The sequence below is a fragment of the Mustela erminea genome, chromosome 14 (genome assembly GCF_009829155.1).
Source record: "Mustela erminea isolate mMusErm1 chromosome 14, mMusErm1.Pri, whole genome shotgun sequence".
Taxonomy (NCBI): Eukaryota; Metazoa; Chordata; class Mammalia; order Carnivora; family Mustelidae; genus Mustela; species Mustela erminea.
The window spans coordinates 39643962-39665008 of NC_045627.1; the positions used below are offsets into that span (position 1 = coordinate 39643962).

Here is a 21047-nt window from a genome sequence, read left to right on the forward strand (position 1 = left end):
CACAAGTCGGGGCCTGGTTTGGTCCTCATCTCAAATCTTACCATGGCCTCCCACAAACAATAAGTGAACAAGATAATTCAGACTGTGATATGTGCTATGGAAAAAATACAACAGCTTGGTGTGGGGGGGGCGGGCTCAGGGAAGGCCTTTCCGACAGGAACTGAGACTCAACAGAAGAAAAAGAACCAGTCTTGCAGAGATCAGTGGGAATATTAAACATCTGTGATAAATGATTTTAACTTTAACAGCGATAAAATGATTTTTTAATTTTAGCACACTAAATTTTATACAACCATATAAATACTGCTCCTCCGAAGTAGTCCTCATATGAACTAAAAGCTGTTCAAGTTAAGCTTCCATTACCAGAACCATTTTTTTTTAAAGGAATATAAAACTATTTATTGACCACTGTTTACCAGTATTTACAATAAAGTAAACAATGTACAGTTGGATAACATTCTGACTACAAAGTTACTGTTTTTCCTGGTTTCTGCTGAACCAGTAACTCAAATACTGAAGACTGAGCTTACATGTCAGGAATGAACTGGGGTAAAGAAAAAACATGCAGGTGAAAAATTTGGATTATACAAGCCTGTCCACCCATTTACTCCAGCAGGTGCTAAACTGCCAACATCTCTAACCATCTGATTATGATTAGCTTCCATGAAGGAAGTTGTAGACAGTCCATGAATCACGACCTTTTAGTCAATACAGCACAGAGAATTTCAACTTCTTAAAAAGGAATGGTTCACTAGAAGGAATCTTTAAATGTCCATTTAACTAAAGTATTGCTTACCTAAGTAAAACACACAGGGACTTGTCTAGTTTTGTCATTTGGGTGGGGAGGTTGTTGATAGTGATAAAATTTTCCTTTCAGGGATCTTGCAAATATACTTGGCGTTTATATGGCTGTAGAGAAGGATATGGATTCTGATATGGCTGCTTTTAAATTGTCCAATTTAAATTGTTTACATTATATTTAAATTGTCCAATTAATTATAAAATTTGAAAGATTAAGGCCTCAGGAAAAACTTCACTTTAAGTGATTTCTTTCTTTTTTTTTTTTTAAAGTGATTTATTTCTTAAAATGCTGAAAATGATAGCATCCTGGAAACATGGGCTTATCCATGGTTATAAAATGCTGTTTTTGTTTTGGTGAATGTTAAAAACAAAAACCACTTATGTATTTTAAGTATACACACAAAAAAACCCCTAAATAAACAAAAAAACCAGAATGGTCCTTAGGCATATAGGAGTTAAACACAAATTCTGACTGAATAAAGACTATGAAGATTTCCCCCAACATTTAGAAAAGGTTCTCTAATGCAGGGGGATAATATATCATGGTCTCAAATATTCTTTTCCGATAAAGGAAGCAACTACAGAAAGCTTTTATTTGTTTAAAGTAACCAGTGCTATAGATGCAAAAACCCCAACAACTCCCCCAATACTACTTCAAAACAAATATATCAAACTTGATTTTCATTAGAATGTTATTTCTTCACACTAATAAATCAAAAAACAAAGACCCAGATTTTATATATATATAAAATCTGGGATATATATATATATATATATATATATATATATATATAGCAAACAACTATTGAGCTTCATCTTCTGGACAAGAATGCCAAGTTAGTCTCTCTTCATAAAAAGCAATTACAATTTGAGGACACTTCATGTTTGCCTCTTTTGCCAGCACCAAGTCTGCCTCATCTGAATCTTTCCATTTCATGAGAAACATTAATTCTCCACTGCTGTCTGTGGCACCAATTATTCGTTCAGGATCAAGACCTCTGGCAAAGCCTCTTGGTTTATCAGCAGCATCTCTTTTCTTCTTTGATTTGCTATCATCAGATTCACTGTCAGATAAAGATTTTCTTTTTGTACCATCTTTTTCTTTACCAGCTTTTTGAGAGTTAAGAAATGCTTCAATTAACTCTGGACAATCTAGATTTTCTTCAGGTTCCCAAGTATTGTCAGCATCTGTAAAACCCTTCCACTTCAGGAAATACTCCACCTTCCCATTCACTACACGTCGGTCCAGTACTTTTTCCACCACAAATTCTTCAGGCTCTGCCTCTTCTACTTTTTTACTCTTTCCATTCTGTTTCTTTCCCATTTTTTGCAATGTAGTTTTATTGGAGGCCATTTTATTGCAGACTTGAAGAGCTATTATTCACCGCCTCCGAGCTGCTCCCTGCTCCGGGTCCCGGGTCTGCGGCGTCTCCGGCCCTGCACGCCTCAAGCTCCAGCCACATCCCCAGAACCATTTCTTGAAGCTTATTTTTAAAGGCCTTGAGAATCCCTGGCACATTTTTGAGTTTTGTAAATAGCTTAAAGACACTTAGAACCAAGTCTGATGAAGCTAGGCATCACAACTGATGGGTCCAGTCTATTAATAGGAATGATACCACCAAGTATCTTCACAGGATTGGAGAGATTAAATTGGATGATAAATGCCAAAATGCTTAAACCCCACCCTACCCAATTAGATTATTACAAAGGAGAGCAAAGAATATATAGATAAGATACATAAATAGTAGCAACTTTATTTTTATTTATTTATAAGTAGGCTCCACTCCCATCGTGGAGTCCAATGAAGGGCTTGAACTCACAACCCGCTGTCAAGACCTGAGCTGAGATCAAGAGCAGGACGTTTAACTGAATGAGACACCCAGCTGTCCCAGTAATAGCAACTGTTTAAAAGATCCTAATTTTTCTTTACAGTTTTGGGGTGGTTTTAAAGGTAGTAAAATCCAACAGTTCTTGAAGACTTGCCAAAATACAAAATCTGTCCAAACCAAACATATTTAAGTCTCATATTTTGATTCGCTCTCATCCTCTGTCCTTGCTTATGTCAATCATACTCTAGTTCAGCCAGTTCCCACCATAAACGAGAGTCCTTTTTATCAGGTCATTTACTAGATGTTCCCTGCTTAGTACCGCCCAGAGACTTCAGGGCCGCGAGCCCACAAAAGAGCGGTCTAGATCTGCGAACGAGCCCCAAAGACTCTCTCCTAACCTGCATACAGGTCTCAAACTACCGGTGTTGGATCCCAGCGTCCCGCCTACAATGCCAAAAGACCAAACAGGTGTCCCAGCTTCCCGCAGGTTGCGCGCCTACGCTCGTCGAGCTCTTTGGGGTCACGCAGGGTCACGTACGGGACGACGCAGAGCCTGCCGGGAGCTCGGTGCGCAATGGCGACGCCCAGCCTGCGGGGTCGCTTACCGCGGCTGGGGAACCCGCGGAAGCCTATACTGAAGCCCAACAAGCCCCTCATTCTAGCTAACCGTGTTGGGGAACGACGCCGGGACAAGGGCGGTGAGCAGTCGGAGCCAGGGAGGCTCCAGAGAGGAAGCCGGAGGGATGCACCGGACGGCTGAGTGGGAGGGCCTTAAGGTAAAAGGTTTCCTTGTGACTGACGGTTCTCTCGTTCTGCTCCTCCAGAGGCGACTTGTATCACAGAGATGTCGGTGATGATGGCGTGTTGGAAGCAGAATGAATTCCGCGACGAAGCGTGCAGAAAAGAGATCCAGGATTTCTTCGACTGTGCTTCTAGGGCTGAGGTGATAGAAGGCTCTTAGGGTGCCCTCTTGGGAGGAGAATGGAGGCGGGGATACAAGTAATTGTTCTTGCCTCTTGCTAGGTGATAGGAGGACCTTTTCATTCTACAAAGATGAGGAAAGTTGTGGGAGCGATTTCACTCACCCTACAGTGGAAAAAGTTATGTTTTGAAGGCATTGTGATTTTGAGCGATTTCTTTCACTGCTCTAGGCTTTAGCTATACCAGATGTAAAAGGAGGTTAATGTCAATACCCATCTTACAGAATGTTGTATTAAATGGAGGAATGAATGGGAAAATTTTAAATGCTGCTCAAATAGATATTATTGTCTGAAATAGAGCTAAATATTGTGAAGGGCAGGTTGTTTGGATTTTAGCCTAAAATTAGTTGCTAGCTGGCATGGTAGCTCAGGTCATACTGTCATCTGTAGGTTCCAAGTCCCTTTTGAAAGGAGACTGGATAGATGACACAGATAGTTCCAGGCTGGTTAATGTGTTATTGTGGTTTGCGGCATTGTGAGAACTTTTGGCCTAGGTCCGGATAAACTCCAGAGCTGTCATTTTTTTTTTTTTTTTTCTGTCTTTTCAGGGGGCCCGAAAGATGAGATCAATCCAGGATACAGGAGAATCTGGGAATTTACCCCCCATGAAACTCAATAAGTTGTTACAGAGATTTCCTAACAAATCTCATGTCAGTTGAAAATGGAGAAGCATTTTCTATGACTGGACTGTAGCTACTGAGAACTATGCAGAGGTGTTTTAGAGACGTTTGCACTGCCATGCTCTATTTGAAAGGTGAAAGGAGGCAAGATATCTTTTCATCTTTTGTAATCATTGTCAGGGTGGAAGTTATGCTTTATCTTGAAATAAAATCCTCTGAAGAGAAGTTGGCCTTTGTTGTAGATTAGGTTTGCCCTCTATACTTGAACTCTGTATCCTTCCTGAGACTGGAAGTTATTTGCTCCCTGATTTGCTCCAGGATCAGGACATATTTATTCTTTTTTTTTTTTTTTTTTTTAAGATTTTATTTATTTATTTGACAGAGATCACAAGCAGGCAGAGAGGCAGGCAGAGAGAGAGAGAGAGAGGAGGAAGCAGGCTCCCTGCTGAGCAGAGAGCCCGATGTGGGACTCGATCCCAGGACCCTGAGATCATGACCTGAGCCGAAGGCAGCGGCTTAACCCACTGAGCCACCCAGGCGCCCAGGACATATTTATTCTTGTTCTGCATTTGAAGTTTACACCATTTAGTATTCTTGCCTTTGGATGCAATAAGGGAGTTGAAGTTGCCTATATGCAGAATTTTTTTTACCATCATCTGTAAGTATTTCGTAACTGCCTGTTTCGTGCATAGCCCCTGCAAGATGCTCCCAGAATAATCAGAAGTTCACAAACTAGTGACCAAAGTTGCTGCAGATGTATTTTATTTAGCCAACACAATTTAAAATTTCTTTTTAAATTAGAAGACCACCTTCAAAATAGGAAAAAATACCATTAAAAATCCACTTTGGAGCTTTCCATTAAAAAAAAAAAAAATCTGGCAATACTGATTTCTTATTCCTGCATGGCAATAATCAAGTAGAGCTGATTATCATTGTCTCTGTTCTCCAGGTACCTGGCATTGGCCTCTCCCAAATGGTGAAACTGAAACTTATTTGGCAATTACCTTCTTTATCACCTGTTCACTTCTCTCATTAAGTTATCTACCTAGTTGCTGAAGGCATTAACTTAAGTGACCACTTGATATTTGAGACAATTGTATAGCATTTAAAGTATACTCTGCCCTTTCAGGCATAACTAACTTAACGTTTCCTATGTACATTAGAGGATTAAATAGACAAAGGGAGGGGCACCTGGGTGGCTCAGTGGGTTAATCCTCTGCCTTCAGCTCAGGTCATGATCCCAGGGTCCTGGGATCCAGCCCTGCATCAGGCTCTCTGCTCAGCAGGGAGCCTGCTTCCCCCTCTCTCTCTGCCTGCCTCTCTGCCTACTTGTGATCTCTCTCTGTCAAATAAATAAAATAAAATAAATAAATAGACAAAGGGATCGGTGGGGTTTCTAAATCTCCAGTGAGATAATTAATCTGATAAAGAAAGGGTCTTGCCTCCGTGACCCCCACAGCTACCTATTTCCATAGTCCTCATAGACCGTGGGTATAGCACTGGGCAGCACTAGTTCTGAGAGCTGAGGCTTTTAGCTGTAGGAAGAAGCTCGGTGCTTAGGCACTTTGGACTGGACTCAGGAGTTCTTAACCTAGGGTCAATAGATTCCCAGTAACAGGTCTGTGGACATGAATGAGAAAACAGATTTTATCTTTAGCCACAACTGAAATTTAGCATCTCAGGACTGAGGAAAACAAACCACAGTATCAGCAATTCTTATGTGAGATCATATTTTCATATAGTTGTTTGCAGATACCTTGGTATCATACCCTCACTAGCTTCAAAATTATGGTAGTTACTACACTTACTGCTGGATAGATCTTAATGTGTAAATAAACAAGTATTACTATGTTACAAATTTGTTTTATTATTTTAAAAATTGTATTTCGACATAATTGGTTTCCTTTTTAATTTTTATATTTTATTTTGTGCATTTACAAACAATCTGAGAAGTGTTCCAGACTTCACCAGGCTGCCAAAGGGTCACAAAAAAGGCTAAAAACATCTGAACTCCGAGGACCCACTCACAAAACACTACAACCATTTCCTGAAATCAAGTGCATTCTTTTCGCTTTGCTTCCCTGATGAGACCCTATAACAAGCCTAATGGAATGTAGGCTTCTGAACTACAACTCCCAGAAGGTGATGCGGACCCAGGGCCTATCCGGAGTTAAAAGTAACTCCACCCAATAGTTCTTGTGTTATCGCTTGACAGCCTACGATTCCCAGCATTCATGGCGGCTGTTTATTCCTTGGAGACAGTATGGATGCCCTGTTATTGCTGGGATCTGTAGTCATTTTATATACCTCTGGGGGTTGGGTTCCTCTTACAGTATCTGAGGGTGGGTTTGAGGGGAAAAAAAAAAGGCAGGAAGTGCAGCAATTAAACAAACAAGTCCTCTACATCTGCCCGTACAGAGTCCGGTTCCGAAGCGCGTGAAGGCGGAAGTGGTGGTGGTCGGCGCGGCCGGAAGTTCAGATCAGCTGATGGGGGAGGCGGCGCCGCAGCAGCCGAGAGGCCCCGGCTGCCGAGCGCTTCGCCCGGGCCCTGAATCTCGGATACTGGCCACAATCCCCTTTCGCACCTCGCAGTTGGGCGAGGCCCGGTTCCATATCCCTTCCAGGCTTGAGATCCTCGTCCGGCACGGCCGCCCTGAGCGCCCCGGCTACCCCCAGCCCCGGCTCGCCCCTCAGGCCCCGGGCCTCCCCTCAGCCCCCGGCCGGCGGCCCAGGCCCCGGATCCGCGGGGGGGGACCCGGCCCCGGGGGGTGCAGGCCCCATGGAGCTGATGTTCGCGGAATGGGAGGACGGAGAGCGCTTTTCATTCGAAGATTCGGACCGCTTTGAGGAGGATTCACTCTGTTCCTTCATCTCCGAGGCCGAGAGCCTCTGCCAGAACTGGCGGGGATGGCGCAAACAGTCCGCGGGGCCCAATTCCCCCACTGGCGGCGGTGGCGGAGGTGGCAGTGGCGGTACCAGAATGCGAGGTGAGAGTAAGAGGAGGGGGAAGGGAGCGGGCTGGCTCTGCTCAGGCCTTGCTGGGGAGCTGTCCGTGCTCGGGAGCTGTCCCGGACCGCGAGCTGTCCCAAGCTCAGAACGGACTTCTGGACTCGCTTTTCCAGTCTTCCTGGGGTTGGCTTCTCCACATCAGGGTGTGTGCGCGCGCGAGTGCGCGCGCATCTGTGTGTTTTGGAGTGGTGGCTGGGAAATCCTGGGTTGGATAGGATTAGCAACAGAAAGTAGATCTTTTGTGGTTCATTTGCCTTAGAGATGGGGTAGGAGAAAAAACTCGTCTGACTTGGGAATACTCACCGAGTTCAGCCCGTGGCGAGCCAGAAAACAGAAAAGAAGGTGGGTAAGAGGTGTCTTGTGAAGAGGGGACCACTTGAGGTGTGTCAACCCCATTGCAAAGTGCTTTGGGAGCTTCCTCTTAACGGTGATGACGGTCTTTGATCTGGCTACACCAAGAGCGAATTCCATCCAGAGGAAAGTGGAGGTGAATTGGCCTGTGAGAGGAAATTCCATAGTTACATAGGTTCACATCAGAGGCTTGGTTCTCGGCCATGTTGAACATCTGTGAGGAGCGGAGGCTGGGACCACTGGATTAGAACCTTATATTTTTATCATCTGGGGCCCGAGAAGAGTGCAGGTAATTGCCTCTAGATCTCCTTATGAAACACTCTTCTTGCTTTTTGCTGTAAGTGTCTTTCACTCTTGGGTTTTTCAGTAGATTAACCGATTAGTGCTGTGAGGAATTTTCCACTTATGAAAGGGGATTGAGGGGACAGTGATGGTAAGTGAAGCTCCACAGGCTCAAGACTCACCACATCCTTTCCCTGCCTTCCTCATGGCACAGTTTTTGTCCTGGGCCTCAATGCATGCTGACTTTTCTCAGCAGTTGGGGTTGTGATTCTACTCTGGCCATTCCAAGAATCCTGTTTTCCAAACTGTCCTACAAAGATTTTTAGCACCCCTCTGGGACAGAGGGAAATGTACACTTGTCACTTGTTCAGAGTGGTAGTGTTCAACTTCATTTGGAGCGGTGGCATATGTTCTGTGTACACACACCCACACGCCCACAGAGATCATAGGCAGTTTCACTGTGGGTCTTTTACGGTCTCCTTGCTTCTTTCACATTTGCATGTGTGGGTAGCCTTGGGGCTTAGAGCTCCTTTGCTTTTAGGGAAGTAACCCAAGTCATGTTGGTGAAATTTTTCAGCATATAGATATTTTCCTGAATAGGTTAACATCTAGGAAAGCATATCATTGCCCAAGTCCCCGCCCTCCTGGGCTACCCTCAGTTGCTCACTTGTAAAATAAGATTAACTTTAAAAAAAAAAAAGGTTTCTTTCAGCTCCGTGATTTTCTGATCTGTTTTCTAATCTGACTAGCAATTTGGGGAGATATGCATGCAGTCTATTGTGTTTTACCACTATTTGGTTAAAACATTGCAGGAAATCTTGAGTGGCAGTTCCATCCTACTCCAGGTGATAACAGGAGCACTTAGGTTTTTTTGGGATAACCCATCTTCCTCCCCAGCCTCCTTCCCAGGTTTCCATTGTAAGAAGCCAAGGTTCAGGTGTGCCACAGGACAAGCAGCCTGTCTTGTGCTGGAGTTCCCTCTCTTAACTCCTCTGGGCTCTGGCCCATCTTCACTCCTTGGGTAGAGGTGTAGAGTCATCTAGAGAAAAAGGGATAGTAAAAAAGCAATTAGAGAAGAGAACGTCAGAGGAGAGATATTAACAACATAGTATGAATCTAAAATGCTAGGTATAAGAGAAATTAGATGCTGAGCCATGTGAGAGGGGTTACTTGCTAGGATTCTGGAACACACCTGTTTGGCCAGGAGTTTCTAGGATATCCCTGGTATCTTCTGTTCTAGACCTTAGGTAACAGGCTGTGGGCTGCAGTTGATTCGTTCCCCTCCCCAAGATGGGAGTTATAAGGCTTAATGAATCCTAACAGGAGGGTCCCTTGGTTTTTCATCCAGCTCTCCCCTTTCTTTCTAGTGATGTGGGGCCCAAGAAGTTAGGCATTGGCATTGATGCCAAGTAATCATGGCCCTTTTCATTTCCCCTTCTCTTTACCCTCACCCAAACATTTGTTTCCAAGATGGACTGGTGATCCCATTGGTGGAGCTATCAGCAAAGCAGGTGGCATTTCATATCCCATTTGAAGTGGTGGAGAAAGTTTATCCCCCAGTGCCTGAGCAGCTACAGCTCCGAATTGCTTTTTGGAGCTTCCCTGAGAATGAAGAGGATATCCGGTGAGGCTAAAGGACTGATGGTGGGGAGTGGGTCCTGATATTCCACACTGTGTACTGGGCTTCCTACAGAACAAAGGAGATACTGTATTTGGGGCTGTGGTAAGAAGAAGACAAGGGGAGGAGAGTGCCTGGGTTTTTCCCCAAGAGGGAGTAACACTGGGGAGAGAGTGCCCAGGGCGTTGTGGTCTCTGTCAGGGTCTCTAGAAAGTTGTTTGCTGAGTTGTGGCTGTGATCTTCTTCACTACCAGGCTGTATTCGTGCCTAGCCAATGGCAGTGCGGATGAGTTCCAGCGAGGGGACCAGCTGTTCCGCATGAGGGCTGTGAAAGACCCCCTGCAGATAGGTAAGGGTGCCTTCTGGCCCTGCGGCAGCCCCTGCTTCTCCCACCCCCTCTGTTAAGAATGAAGGACCTATTGCAAGGAGTTAGAGCAGGTTCTCAGACTAACTGCAGGGCCAGGGTTGCGGACAGAGAATGTTGTCGTGCTGGCTCTCCCTGACCATGCCCGTGTTTCTCCCCAGGGTTCCACCTGAGTGCTACAGTGGTGCCACCTCAGATGGTCCCCCCCAAAGGGGCCTACAACGTGGCTGTGATGTTTGACCGCTGCCGGGTCACTTCCTGCAGCTGCACCTGTGGGGCTGGGGCCAAATGGTGCACTCACGTCGTGGCACTCTGTCTCTTCCGCATCCACAACGTGAGGCCCTCCCAATTTATCCCGGTCCTATCCTACGCTCCATCCCCCCCTTCTCCGCTGCATGCCTGGCCACAACGTGAGCCCCCTTGCCCCCCTTAATCTGCCTCTCTTTACCCAGCTCCAGCGATAGCAGGCCTTTTCTCAGCTTGTTCTATTTCTTTGTGTCCCCTGCAGGCTTCTGCAGTCTGCCTGCGTGCCCCGGTCTCAGAGTCCCTATCTCGGCTGCAGAGGGACCAGCTGCAAAAGTTTGCTCAGTACCTCATCAGTGAGCTCCCTCAGCAGGTGAGTGAGGTTGGCACACCCTCATATCCAACTCCAGGCTCCAGATCGCATGTGAGCCTTCATGTTAGACACTGCCTCGTTGGGTCACCGATGCCTTTGTCCCTTTCGATTTCAGATCCTCCCCACAGCCCAGCGGCTTCTGGATGAACTCCTCTCTTCCCAGTCAACAGCCATCAATACCGTGTGTGGAGCCCCTGGTTAGTGTGGAGTGAAGGCAGGGTGGTAGGAGGGAAGGAGGCAGGTAGCGCAGAGCACCACTTCCTCAAAGTGTGCTGTTGTCAGGCGAATCCAGGTCCCTATCTCTAGGCAACTGACTGCCTGTCACCCCCAGACCCCACAGCAGGGCCGTCCGCCTCTGATCAGAGTACCTGGTATTTGGATGAATCGACACTCACCGACAACATCAAGAAGACTCTGCACAAGTTCTGTGGACCCTCGCCTGTGGTCTTCAGGTACCTTGGATGCACGCCTGCATCCGTGGCAGAAGGGAGCATCCCTCAGGCTGTTGAGAGCTCCTTTGTTTTGTGAATACCCATGTTCCAAGAATTTTTGTCCTGGACATCCTTTTCCCCCTACACCTTGTATTTTGGGTCAGGACCCCTTTTGGGTCAAAGCTCAGGTACACGTTGACTTGTCAAAGGCAGCCCCATCTCGGGGTCAGCATGTTCCACTCCACTGCCTTCACAGTGACGTGAACTCCATGTACCTGTCTTCCACGGAGCCTCCAGCTGCTGCTGAATGGGCATGTCTGCTGCGCCCTCTGAGGGGCCGCGAGCCAGAGGGGGTCTGGAACCTGCTTAGCATTGTGCGGGAGATGTTCAAACGGAGGGACAGCAATGCTGCCCCCTTGTTGGAAATCCTCACTGACCAGTGCCTCACCTACGAACAGGTAATCCTCTGGAGTTGGCTAGCCCCATTGCGGTTCATTTTCTCCCTCCCTGGACCTCTTTTCCCTCTTGCCGACAGGGGCGCAGGAGAGGGCTGCTCTATCTTTCTCTTCGTTTCCAGATAACAGGTTGGTGGTACAGCGTGCGCACCTCCGCCTCCCACAGCAGTGCCAGTGGGCACACGGGTCGTAGCAATGGGCAGTCAGAGGTCGCAGCCCACGCGTGTGCCAGCATGTGCGATGAGATGGTCACACTGTGGAGGCTTGCTGTTCTAGACCCTGCACTCAGCCCTCAGCGGTGAGTCTCTCCCTGGGCAGTGCAGGTACTGGGACAGCCTGGGACAGATCCAGCCCTCGTCTCGTGCACACATAGAGATGTCCTGTTCTTCTAGCCCTTGGGAAATGGCAGGTGCTGAGCGTTAGGGTTACCAGTGACTTAGGAGTCCTTTTTCTGAGAGGCTTTCTTCCTTCCCTTCCCTAAATAGCTCCCACTTTCCCTCGTATCTGAGTGTTGGAGTGATGTGTGTGGGCTCGTTCAAGAAGTGCTTTCCTGGGCCCTTCCCTGGGCCCCCCATTCTGGGGTTTATGCCTCCTCTGTCTCCTTCCATCGCTTCTCAGGGCAGAATATAGCCGCCCCCCGCAGCCTCCCCAACTTTGTTCCCACAGCCGCCGGGAACTGTGTGCACAGCTACGCCAGTGGCAGCTGAAGGTGATTGAGAACGTGAAGCGGGGGCAGCACAAAAAGACCCTGGAGCGGCTCTTCCCTGGCTTCCGGCCGGCGGTGGAGGCATGCTACTTCAACTGGGAAGAGGCCTACCCGCTTCCCGGTGTCACCTACAGTGGCACGGACCGGAAGTTGGCACTGTGCTGGGCCCGAGCCCTGCCACCTCGGCCAGGTGCCTCCCGATCTGGGGCCCTGGAGGAATCACGGGAGCGTCCCCGACCTCTTCCTTCTGAGCCGGCTGTGCGGCCCAAGGAGCCTGGGGCCAAGCGCAAGGGATTGGGTGAGGGGGTCCCCTCATCGCAGCGGGGGCCCCGCCGCCTCTCTGCTGAGGGGGGAGATAAGGTTCTGCATAAGATGGGTCCAGGTGGGGGCAAAGCCAAGGCACTGGGTGGGGCTGGCAGTGGGGGCAAGGGCTCAGCAGGCGGTGGGAGCAAGCGACGGCTGAGCAGTGAAGACAGCTCCCTGGAGCCAGATTTGGCCGAGATGAGCCTGGATGACAGCAGCCTGGCCCTGGGTGCAGAGGCCAGCACCTTTGGTGGATTCCCTGAGAGCCCTCCACCCTGCCCTCCTCCCAGCGGCTCCCGAGGTCCTTCCACCTTCCTTCCTGAACCCCCAGATACTTACGAAGAAGATGGTGGTGTGTACTTCTCAGAAGGGCCTGAGCCTCCCACAGCCTCTGCTGGCCCCCATGGCCTGTTGCCTGGGGAGGTCTGTACTCGGGACGACCTCCCTTCCACAGATGACAGTGGCAGTGGGCTCCCCAAAACTAAAGAGGCAACCACCGCAGTCGGAGAGGAGGATGATGACTACCAGGCATATTATCTGAATGCCCAGGATGGGGCTGGGGGCGAGGAGGAGAAGGCCGAGGGCGGGGCCGGGGAGGAGCACGACCTGTTTGCCGGGCTGAAGCCACTGGAGCAGGAGAGCCGTATGGAGGTGAGCAGGAGGGTGCTCCTTGGCCACAGCTGGGAGCAGGGCCAGCTGGCTGTAGTTGGGGGTGTCAGGAGTGTAGAGCATGGCTGTTAGAATCTGGCAGTGGGCTACTAGCTGGCCTCCCTGCCTGCAGTCCGTTCTCTTCACTGCTTCAGTATTGATTTTCCTGAACTGATGGTGTCACTCTCATACATAAAAGTCTTCAGTATTTTTCATTGCCCTGAGTTTAAAAATGAAGGTCCTTGGCATGACCTGTGAGGCTCCACTTGTTCTGATCGTTGTGTGCTTCTCCTGACTCATTTAGCTGCTCCGTCCATACTGGTCAGCTGAACCATTCCTCTAGCTTGCCATGTGCTTTCTTTTGCATCCTTACATGTGCACAGATTGGCCTTTCTGCCTAGAATGTTCTTCCCTCACCTTACCTGGTCAGCTCCTGTTCCTTCTTCAGGTCTCAGATATCTTAGAGATCACTTCCTCGTGGAAGTTTTCCCTGAGATTGCTCCTCTGCCCCAGGCCCCAGTGAGGTATCTTCCCCACCTGTTTTCTCTCTTGACCCTTCCCTGTGGTAGCTGGCTTCACGCTGGTTTGTGTGTTCGTGTGTTTGTTTCTCTGATCAGACTGTGGGTTTCTGTGGTGTCCCCAGGAGCAGTATAGGGCCTAGCATGTAGCAAGTACTCACAGGATGTTTGCTGCGTGAGTGAGTACGGTGCCCTGCCCCTGGAAGGTAGGGCTTCAGTCTGCGTGCTGCCCATGTGCTCTCCAGGTTTTGTTTGCCTGCGCTGAGGCCCTGCATGCGCACGGCTACAGCAGTGAGGCCTCCCGCCTCACCGTGGAGCTTGCCCAGGACCTGCTAGCCAACCCACCCGACCTCAAGGTAGAGCCGCCCCCTGCCAAGGTGAGAGACCCCCACCAACCTCCTCCTCCTCCGCTCACCCCTAACCCTCTTCTATGCCCCATCCCAAGTGAGAGCGTCCTCTTCCCTTCACCAAGGTGAGTCAGATTCATCTGCCTGCCTCCTTGTACTTCTTCAGGGCAAGAAGAACAAGGTGTCTACGAGCCGTCAGACCTGGGTGGCCACCAACACCCTGACCAAGGCAGCCTTCCTGTTAACAGTGCTAAGTGAGCGTCCGGAGCACCACAACCTGGCCTTCCGAGTCGGCATGTTTGCCTTGGAGCTGCAGAGGCCCCCGGCTTCTACCAAGGCCTTGGAGGTCAGAGGTTCTTTGTTTCTGAGCCTTGTATTGCCATCTCCTCAGAGCCATGCAGCTTGATCTCCATGGAAGTATTGGAGGTCTGAGCTCCTGCTTATACTGTTAGGTGAAGCTGGCATACCAGGAGTCTGAGGTGGCTGCCCTGCTCAAGAAGATTCCTCTGGGTCCGAATGAGATGAGTACCATGCGGTGCCGGGCAGAGGAGCTTCGGGAGGGGACGCTCTGTGACTATCGGCCCGTTTTGCCTCTCATGTTGGCCAGTTTCATCTTTGACGTTCTCTGTGCTCCAGGTATGGCGCGTGACTCTACAACAAGTAGGAATCTTGGGTAGGAGTAGTTTTCTCTAAGGAGAAACCAAGAGCCCCAAGGCTCTTAATTGCCTTTAGGATCCATCAGGCAGCTTCATGAGAGGTCTGAAATGATAAGAGTCTTGGGTTCCCTACATTTCATTCTTTCCCGTGATGCTTCTGTCTGGCTAACTTACTTCAACTTTAATCTAGTGGTTTCTCCCACGGGCTCCCGGCCTCCGAGTCGTAACTGGAACAACGAGATGCCTGGGGATGAGGAGTTGGGATTTGAAGCAGCAGTTGCTGCCTTAGGTGAGTCTAGCATATCTTGAGCACATCTGTGAGCTAAGCCTGGCCCAGGCCATGAAGGGTGTGAGACATGGCCATGTTTTGAAGGGACTGTAGGGTTGTGGGACAACCAGAATGACCTATATAAGCCAAGTAGTGCCTATGAGACAGTCAAGAATTTAGGAACAAAATATGTGCTTTGGGTGTTGGGTATTATAAGGGCAGAGAAACAAAAATCTAGGAAAAGGACTCAGGGAGGGTGTAGAATATGGAATGTGGGTTAAAAGATCAGTTAAGTTTTTGATAGGTGGACAAAACACCATGAATAAAGACAGGGGGGCAGTCAAGTCTTCATGAGAGTGATGAGTCCAACATCCTTGAAGTGATGGGTATGCTGTGAAGGTAGAGTGGGTCAGGTTATGAAGGTCTTAAAAAGCAGATCGAAGCTAAGGCTGGATGTAATAGGCACTGGGGACTTTCCACAGGGGCTATGGTTTGGTCCAGGAGAACTCCTCAGCTCAGATGCTGGTGGCTCGCAGCCCTGGCCTGTTCACCTTTGCTGCTGTCTTGGAGAGTTATTGCCATTCTCAGGCCCTATGAGACCCTTCTTCTCACAGGTATGAAGACAACAGTGAGTGAGGCAGAGCATCCCCTCCTGTGTGAAGGCACACGTCGGGAGAAGGGTGACCTGGCACTGGCACTAATGATCACTTACAAGGATGACCAAGCCAAGCTCAAAAAGGTAGGGACTGAGATACTGGGATTTTGACAGGCAGAGAGCAAATTTTACCACCTTTCTCAGGAATTCCAGTACAATGAGGAAAGGGCTATATTGCTTATAGGAGATTAATGGGAGAATCTTGGAGACATTTTATAAAGATGAAGACCAAATTGCTGGGGACGGGGGGACTAGGTGGCTTATTAAGTTGAGCATTCAACTCTTGATTTCGGCTCAGGTCATGATCGCAGGGTCATGAGATTGAACTCTGTACTGGGCTCTGCACTGGGTGTAGAGCTGGCTTGGGATTCTCTCTTCCCTCTGCCCCTCCCTGCCACGCTTGTATGTACACTCTCCCTCTAAAATTAAAAACAAACAAAACTAAAAAAACAAAAAACCATAAAAGAAAAAACTTAAAAAAAAAAAAAAAGACCAGTGGTTCTCATAGGAGTGCTTGAGCAGGGGATGGAAGAAGAGAAACAGAGGACATAGGGTCAGTTATACATTTATTTCAATATTTATTGAATATCAATATATTCAGTCCTGTGATTAAGTCTTAGGCTATCAAGATACGTAAGCTAGCCCTAATCCTGGTCGGGGGGAATGGTTCTCCTATGGTTGTAACTGGGGAAGGCTTCCTGAACAGGTTAATATTAAGCTGTTTCAAATAGAGAGGAAGGTAATAGAAATTGAAGACAGGAGATAAAGGGCATCTTGTCGCTGCTTGTGTTCTCCAGATCTTAGACAAACTCTTGGACCGAGAGAGCCAGACACATAAGCCCCAGACACTGAGTTCGTTCTACTCATCTAGCCGCCCAGCCACAGCCAGCCAGAGGTCTCCTTCAAAGCATGGGGGCCCATCTGCCCCAGGGACCTTGCAACCGCTGACCTCGGGTTCTGCTGGGCCTACTCAGCCAGGGAGTGTGGCAGGGACTGGGCCAGGCCCCACTGAGGGCTTCACAGAGAAGAATGTGCCTGGTGAGGTGGGGGCACTGGGCAGGGGGGATGAATGGTGTGGAACGGTGTTGGGGTCCTCTTTCCTGAGCTCATCCCAATGTCCTGTTTTCCCCACCTAGAAAGTTCCCCACATTCTCCCTGTGAGGGTCTCCCATCTGAGGCAGCTTTGACCCCCAGGCCAGAAGGGAAGGTTCCCAGCCGTCTGGCACTTGGCAGTCGTGGAGGCTACAATGGACGGGGCTGGGGCTCCCCAGGGCGGCCTAAGAAGAAACACACAGGTATGCAAACCCGTGGGATGAAATGGAGGGAAGGATATTCCTGAAGTCTGAATTCTGGAACTTCTAGCCTCTGAGATTCACTTGTCTTGGGGGGTTAGGTATGGCCAGCATTGATAGCAGTGCCCCTGAAACCACATCGGATAGCTCTCCCACCTTAAGCCGGAGGCCACTTCGAGGGGGCTGGGCCCCCACCTCCTGGGGCCGAGGACAGGACAGTGACAGCATTAGCAGCTCTTCCTCGGACTCTCTGGGCTCCTCGTCCTCCAGTGGAAGTCGCCGGGCCAGTGCCAGTGGAGGGGCCCGGGCAAAGACCGTTGAAGTTGGCAGGTTAGTGTAAGAATTACCATCTCCTCTCATCTGGCCCACCTTCAGAGACACATCCCTAGTGTAATCTAGCTATTGTTCCCCCAGTGACCCTACTTACCCTGGTTTTTCCCACCCTACCTGGATACCCGTTTCAGAGAAACCCCAACCCCCGTCCCTACCCCATTGCCCCTTCAGGTACAAGGGCCGCCGTCCCGAGAGTCATGCCCCTCATGTACCCAATCAGCCATCAGAGGCAGCTGCACACTTCTACTTCGAGTTGGCGAAGACGGTGCTGATCAAGGCAGGGGGCAACAGCAGCACTTCCATTTTCACACATCCATCTTCCTCGGGGGGCCACCAGGGTCCTCACCGCAACCTGCACCTTTGCGCCTTCGAGATTGGGCTTTATGCCCTTGGCCTGCACAACTTTGTTTCTCCGAACTGGCTCTCACGTACTTACTCTTCCCACGTTTCCTGGATTACAGGTAAACCCAGCGGCTTGACTTGGGTATGGGAGGGGGGTTAATTGGTAGAGCAGAGTCTTATCCTTGTGGAATTACTGATCTGATAAAAGACACCATTCCTGCTCCCCATTGGTGCCCCTACTAACCCCATTCTGATTTTTGCTCCTTTCTCTGAAGGTCAGGCAATGGAGATTGGCAGTGCAGCTCTGACTATACTGGTAGAATGCTGGGATGGACACCTGACACCCCCTGAGGTTGCATCCCTGGCTGACAGGGCATCACGGGCACGAGACTCCAATATGGTGAGGGCGGCAGCAGAGCTAGCCCTAAGCTGCCTGCCTCATGCCCATGCACTGAACCCCAATGAGATCCAGCGGGCCCTGGTGCAGTGCAAGGAGCAGGTATTTCTACAGGCAATCTGGGGACCTGCTTTGAGGCATTTGTGCAGGGGCACTGTGCATGGGGAAAACTAACAGCCCAGCTCTTAATTCCCATTTCCTCAAGTTCACAGATTGTCCAGTTTGTTCTGCTATGGTGATACTTGACGTATTAATATTAATGCATTTTAATATCCATTACTTCTTTTGCTTTGTAACTCTGGGATTAGGATTATTTCTGTTTTATAGATAAGGAAATGGAGGCCTATACTTTAGGGACCAAGGTGATCACCAGGCTGGAATCCTTAGAGCAGGTCTTGGGGAGACAGTGGAATTGAATGGGAGTGTGTGGCTTAGTTTGGAACTGGGACTATAACCTGGGTCTTCTACTGGTCAGCAGGTGTTTTGTTCAGTGCCTGTGTGAAACATTTGCTGCTCTGACATAGACTCTGAGCATTGGCCCTAACCTCTGATGCCTCCTTGGGAACCAGCCAACTGAGAGGGAGATGTTGGAATGTTACTTTAAACCGTGCTTGAGTAAAGACCCTCCCCCACTTAACCCTCTGTGCCCTTCCTTCCAGGATAACCTGATGTTGGAGAAGGCCTGCATGGCAGTGGAAGAGGCGGCTAAGGGTGGGGGTGTATACCCCGAAGTGTTGTTTGAGGTTGCTCACCAGTGGTTCTGGCTATATGAGCAGACAGCAGGTGGCTCATCCACAGCCCGGGAAGGGGCTACAAGCTGTAGTGCCAGTGGGATCAGGGCAGCTGGGGAGGCTGGGCGGGGGCTGCCTGAGGGCAGGGGGGGCCCAGGGACTGAGCCGGTTACAGTGGCAGCGGCGGCAGTGACAGCAGCAGCCACAGTGGTGCCAGTCATCTCAGTGGGGTCCAGTTTATATCCAGGTCCAGGACTGGGGCATGGTCATTCCCCTGGCCTGCACCCCTACACTGCTCTACAGCCCCACCTGCCCTGCAGCCCTCAATACCTCACCCACCCAGCTCACCCTGCCCACCCAATGCCTCACATGCCCCGGCCTGCCGTCTTCCCTGTGCCCAGCTCTGCATACCCACAGGTGAGACCAGTGTTCTACTGGGGGGTGGGTTTGGGCATGTGGAAGAATTGTGAGTTCATGTGGGGTTGGAGTGGGGTACTCTGGGAGAATAATAGGGCTGTCCTGGTGAGGTAGTAGATGTCTGGGTGATCCAGGCCATCTAAGAAATGTAGAGACACCCAGTTGTAGGCAGAAGAGGGAGAACTGTATCTTAACATAATTTCCTTCTCTTCTCCCTGTCTTTAGGGTGTGCATCCTGCCTTCTTGGGGGCTCAGTACCCTTACTCAGTGACTCCCCCCTCACTTGCTGCCACTGCTGTGTCTTTCCCCGTCCCTTCTATGGCGCCCATCACAGTACATCCCTACCACACAGAGCCAGGGCTCCCACTGCCCACCAGTGTGGCCTGTGAGTTGTGGGGACAGGGAACAGGTGAATGGAGGGGAGGTCCACTGGGTAAGGGAGATAGGGGAGGAACCCTCTCTGTCCCTCTGTGGGCTGTGAGTTGCTCATATGGCTTTCATCCCTCCCACAGTGAGCAGTGTCCATCCAGCATCCACGTTTCCAGCCATCCAGGGTGCCTCGTTGCCTGCCCTGACTACGCAGCCTAGCCCTCTGGTGAGCGGGGGGTTTCCACCACCCGAGGAGGAGACACACAGTCAGCCTGTCAACCCACACAGCCTACACCACCTGCACGCTGCCTACCGTGTTGGTGAGAGGAGGTCCCCTTTTGTGCCCCCATTTGCAGTTGTGCCACAGGCTCTTTGGTGACACCTCCCTCCCTCCCCTCAGCTCTTGATTTGTTTCCTGTGGGATCAGGTGTACCAGGTTGGGGTAGAGGAGGGAAAGGATGTACCGCCACCGTGTGCCCACCCTTTTCTCCCAGGAATGCTGGCACTGGAGATGCTGGGTCGCCGAGCACATAATGATCACCCCAACAACTTCTCCCGCTCCCCCCCCTACACTGATGATGTCAAATGGTTGCTGGGGCTGGCAGCAAAGCTGGGTAACACCTCCTCTCCCCAGGACCATTGTCCGCCCCCCACCCACTTCCCCCACCTTCCTGTCCCAGACCTCCTTCCTAGCTCTTGCTCAGAGTTGAGGCCTTGGTCGGGTATGTGTGCGTGCGCGGGGGGTGGGGGGTTACCTCAGCTCCTGGGGTGGAGGGAGGCTCTCTGCTAGGCCAGAGCTGAGAGAGAAAAGTTGGGTCCCTAGGGCAGAGGTGGCCACCCCCGTCTCATGCCCCTCCCCCTGCCCCCCAGGAGTGAACTACGTGCACCAGTTCTGTGTGGGGGCAGCCAAGGGGGTGCTGAGCCCGTTTGTGCTGCAGGAGATCGTCATGGAGACGCTGCAGCGGCTGAGCCCTGCTCATGCCCACAACCACCTGCGTGCCCCGGCCTTCCACCAACTGGTGCAGCGCTGCCAGCAGGCATACATGCAGGTGCCAACCCAGGATGGATGGAGGATGGGGGAGCCCCTCCTGGGCAGGCAGGGAACAGGTTCCCCCACGGGCCAGGGAGGACGGGCCTGGTTCTGTGCTTAGTGGCTCATCCTCTTGCAGTACATCCACCACCGCCTGATTCACCTGACCCCTGCCGACTACGACGACTTTGTGAACGCGATCCGCAGTGCCCGCAGCGCCTTCTGCCTGACACCCATGGGCATGATGCAGTTCAACGACATCCTGCAGAACCTCAAGCGCAGCAAACAGACCAAGGAGCTGTGGCAGCGGGTCTCACTCGAGATGACCACCTTCTCCCCATGAATCTGGCCCCTCTAGGGTCCTATACGGGGACACAGGCCTGTGGCTATGGGGGCCCCTCACACAGAGGGAGTGAATCTTGGCTGGACAGATCATCTCCACTCAGTTCTCTGGTAGCCCAGACTGGCAGCTGCTCCTGGGCTGTAGCTTGGGGCCAAGATGTCTCAGACCCTAGAAGCCTAGGGCTGGGGGAGACAGCCCTGTCTGGGAGGGGGCATTGGGTGGCCTCTGGTATTTATTTGGCATTTATAAATATATAAACTCCTTTTTTACTCTAGTCTGCCTGGGACTTCGCCTTCCTTCCCTCCATGTGCAGATGAGCTTTGAACCAATGTGGGG

The 21047-nt window shown here is 50.3% G+C and overlaps 3 protein-coding genes across 7 annotated transcripts; 2 read left to right on the forward strand and 1 right to left on the reverse strand.

The window, feature by feature from the left end:
* Positions 1 to 1367: 1367 nt before the first annotated feature.
* Positions 1368 to 3152, reverse strand: LOC116572641 (chromobox protein homolog 3). Its single transcript, XM_032311779.1, has one exon. The coding sequence runs from the start codon at positions 2153 to 2155 to the stop codon at positions 1604 to 1606; it is 552 nt and encodes a 183-aa protein (XP_032167670.1). The 5' UTR covers positions 2156 to 3152; the 3' UTR covers positions 1368 to 1603.
* Positions 3153 to 3158: 6 nt separating this feature from the next.
* On the forward strand, positions 3159 to 4458 carry CHCHD1 (coiled-coil-helix-coiled-coil-helix domain containing 1). Its single transcript, XM_032311780.1, has 3 exons — positions 3159 to 3328; positions 3455 to 3573; positions 4159 to 4458. Exons 1-3 carry the CDS (start codon positions 3205 to 3207, stop codon positions 4267 to 4269), a joined length of 354 nt encoding a protein of 117 aa, XP_032167671.1. The 5' UTR covers positions 3159 to 3204; the 3' UTR covers positions 4270 to 4458.
* Positions 4459 to 6721: 2263 nt separating this feature from the next.
* Positions 6722 to 20997, forward strand: ZSWIM8 (zinc finger SWIM-type containing 8). 5 transcript variants are annotated; one of them, XM_032313194.1, is made up of 26 exons: positions 6722 to 7217; positions 9343 to 9496; positions 9745 to 9839; positions 10016 to 10188; positions 10363 to 10470; positions 10586 to 10667; positions 10802 to 10922; positions 11158 to 11359; positions 11479 to 11654; positions 12023 to 13016; positions 13777 to 13908; positions 14045 to 14224; positions 14331 to 14514; positions 14725 to 14823; positions 15417 to 15541; positions 16255 to 16495; positions 16594 to 16752; positions 16851 to 17079; positions 17254 to 17543; positions 17700 to 17923; positions 18481 to 18969; positions 19195 to 19378; positions 19482 to 19658; positions 19833 to 19952; positions 20277 to 20387; positions 20508 to 20997. In XM_032313194.1, the coding sequence occupies exons 1-26, from the start codon at positions 7010 to 7012 to the stop codon at positions 20966 to 20968; spliced, it is 5718 nt and encodes a 1905-aa protein (XP_032169085.1). In that variant the 5' UTR covers positions 6722 to 7009; the 3' UTR covers positions 20969 to 20997. The 5 variants fall into 5 exon arrangements, with proteins under 5 accessions (XP_032169085.1, XP_032169087.1, XP_032169083.1 ...); XM_032313196.1 differs by having other exon boundaries at positions 19195 to 19354; positions 20209 to 20387; positions 20508 to 20833; XM_032313192.1 differs by having other exon boundaries at positions 6906 to 7217; positions 19195 to 19354.
* The last annotated feature ends 50 nt before the right edge of the window (positions 20998 to 21047 follow it).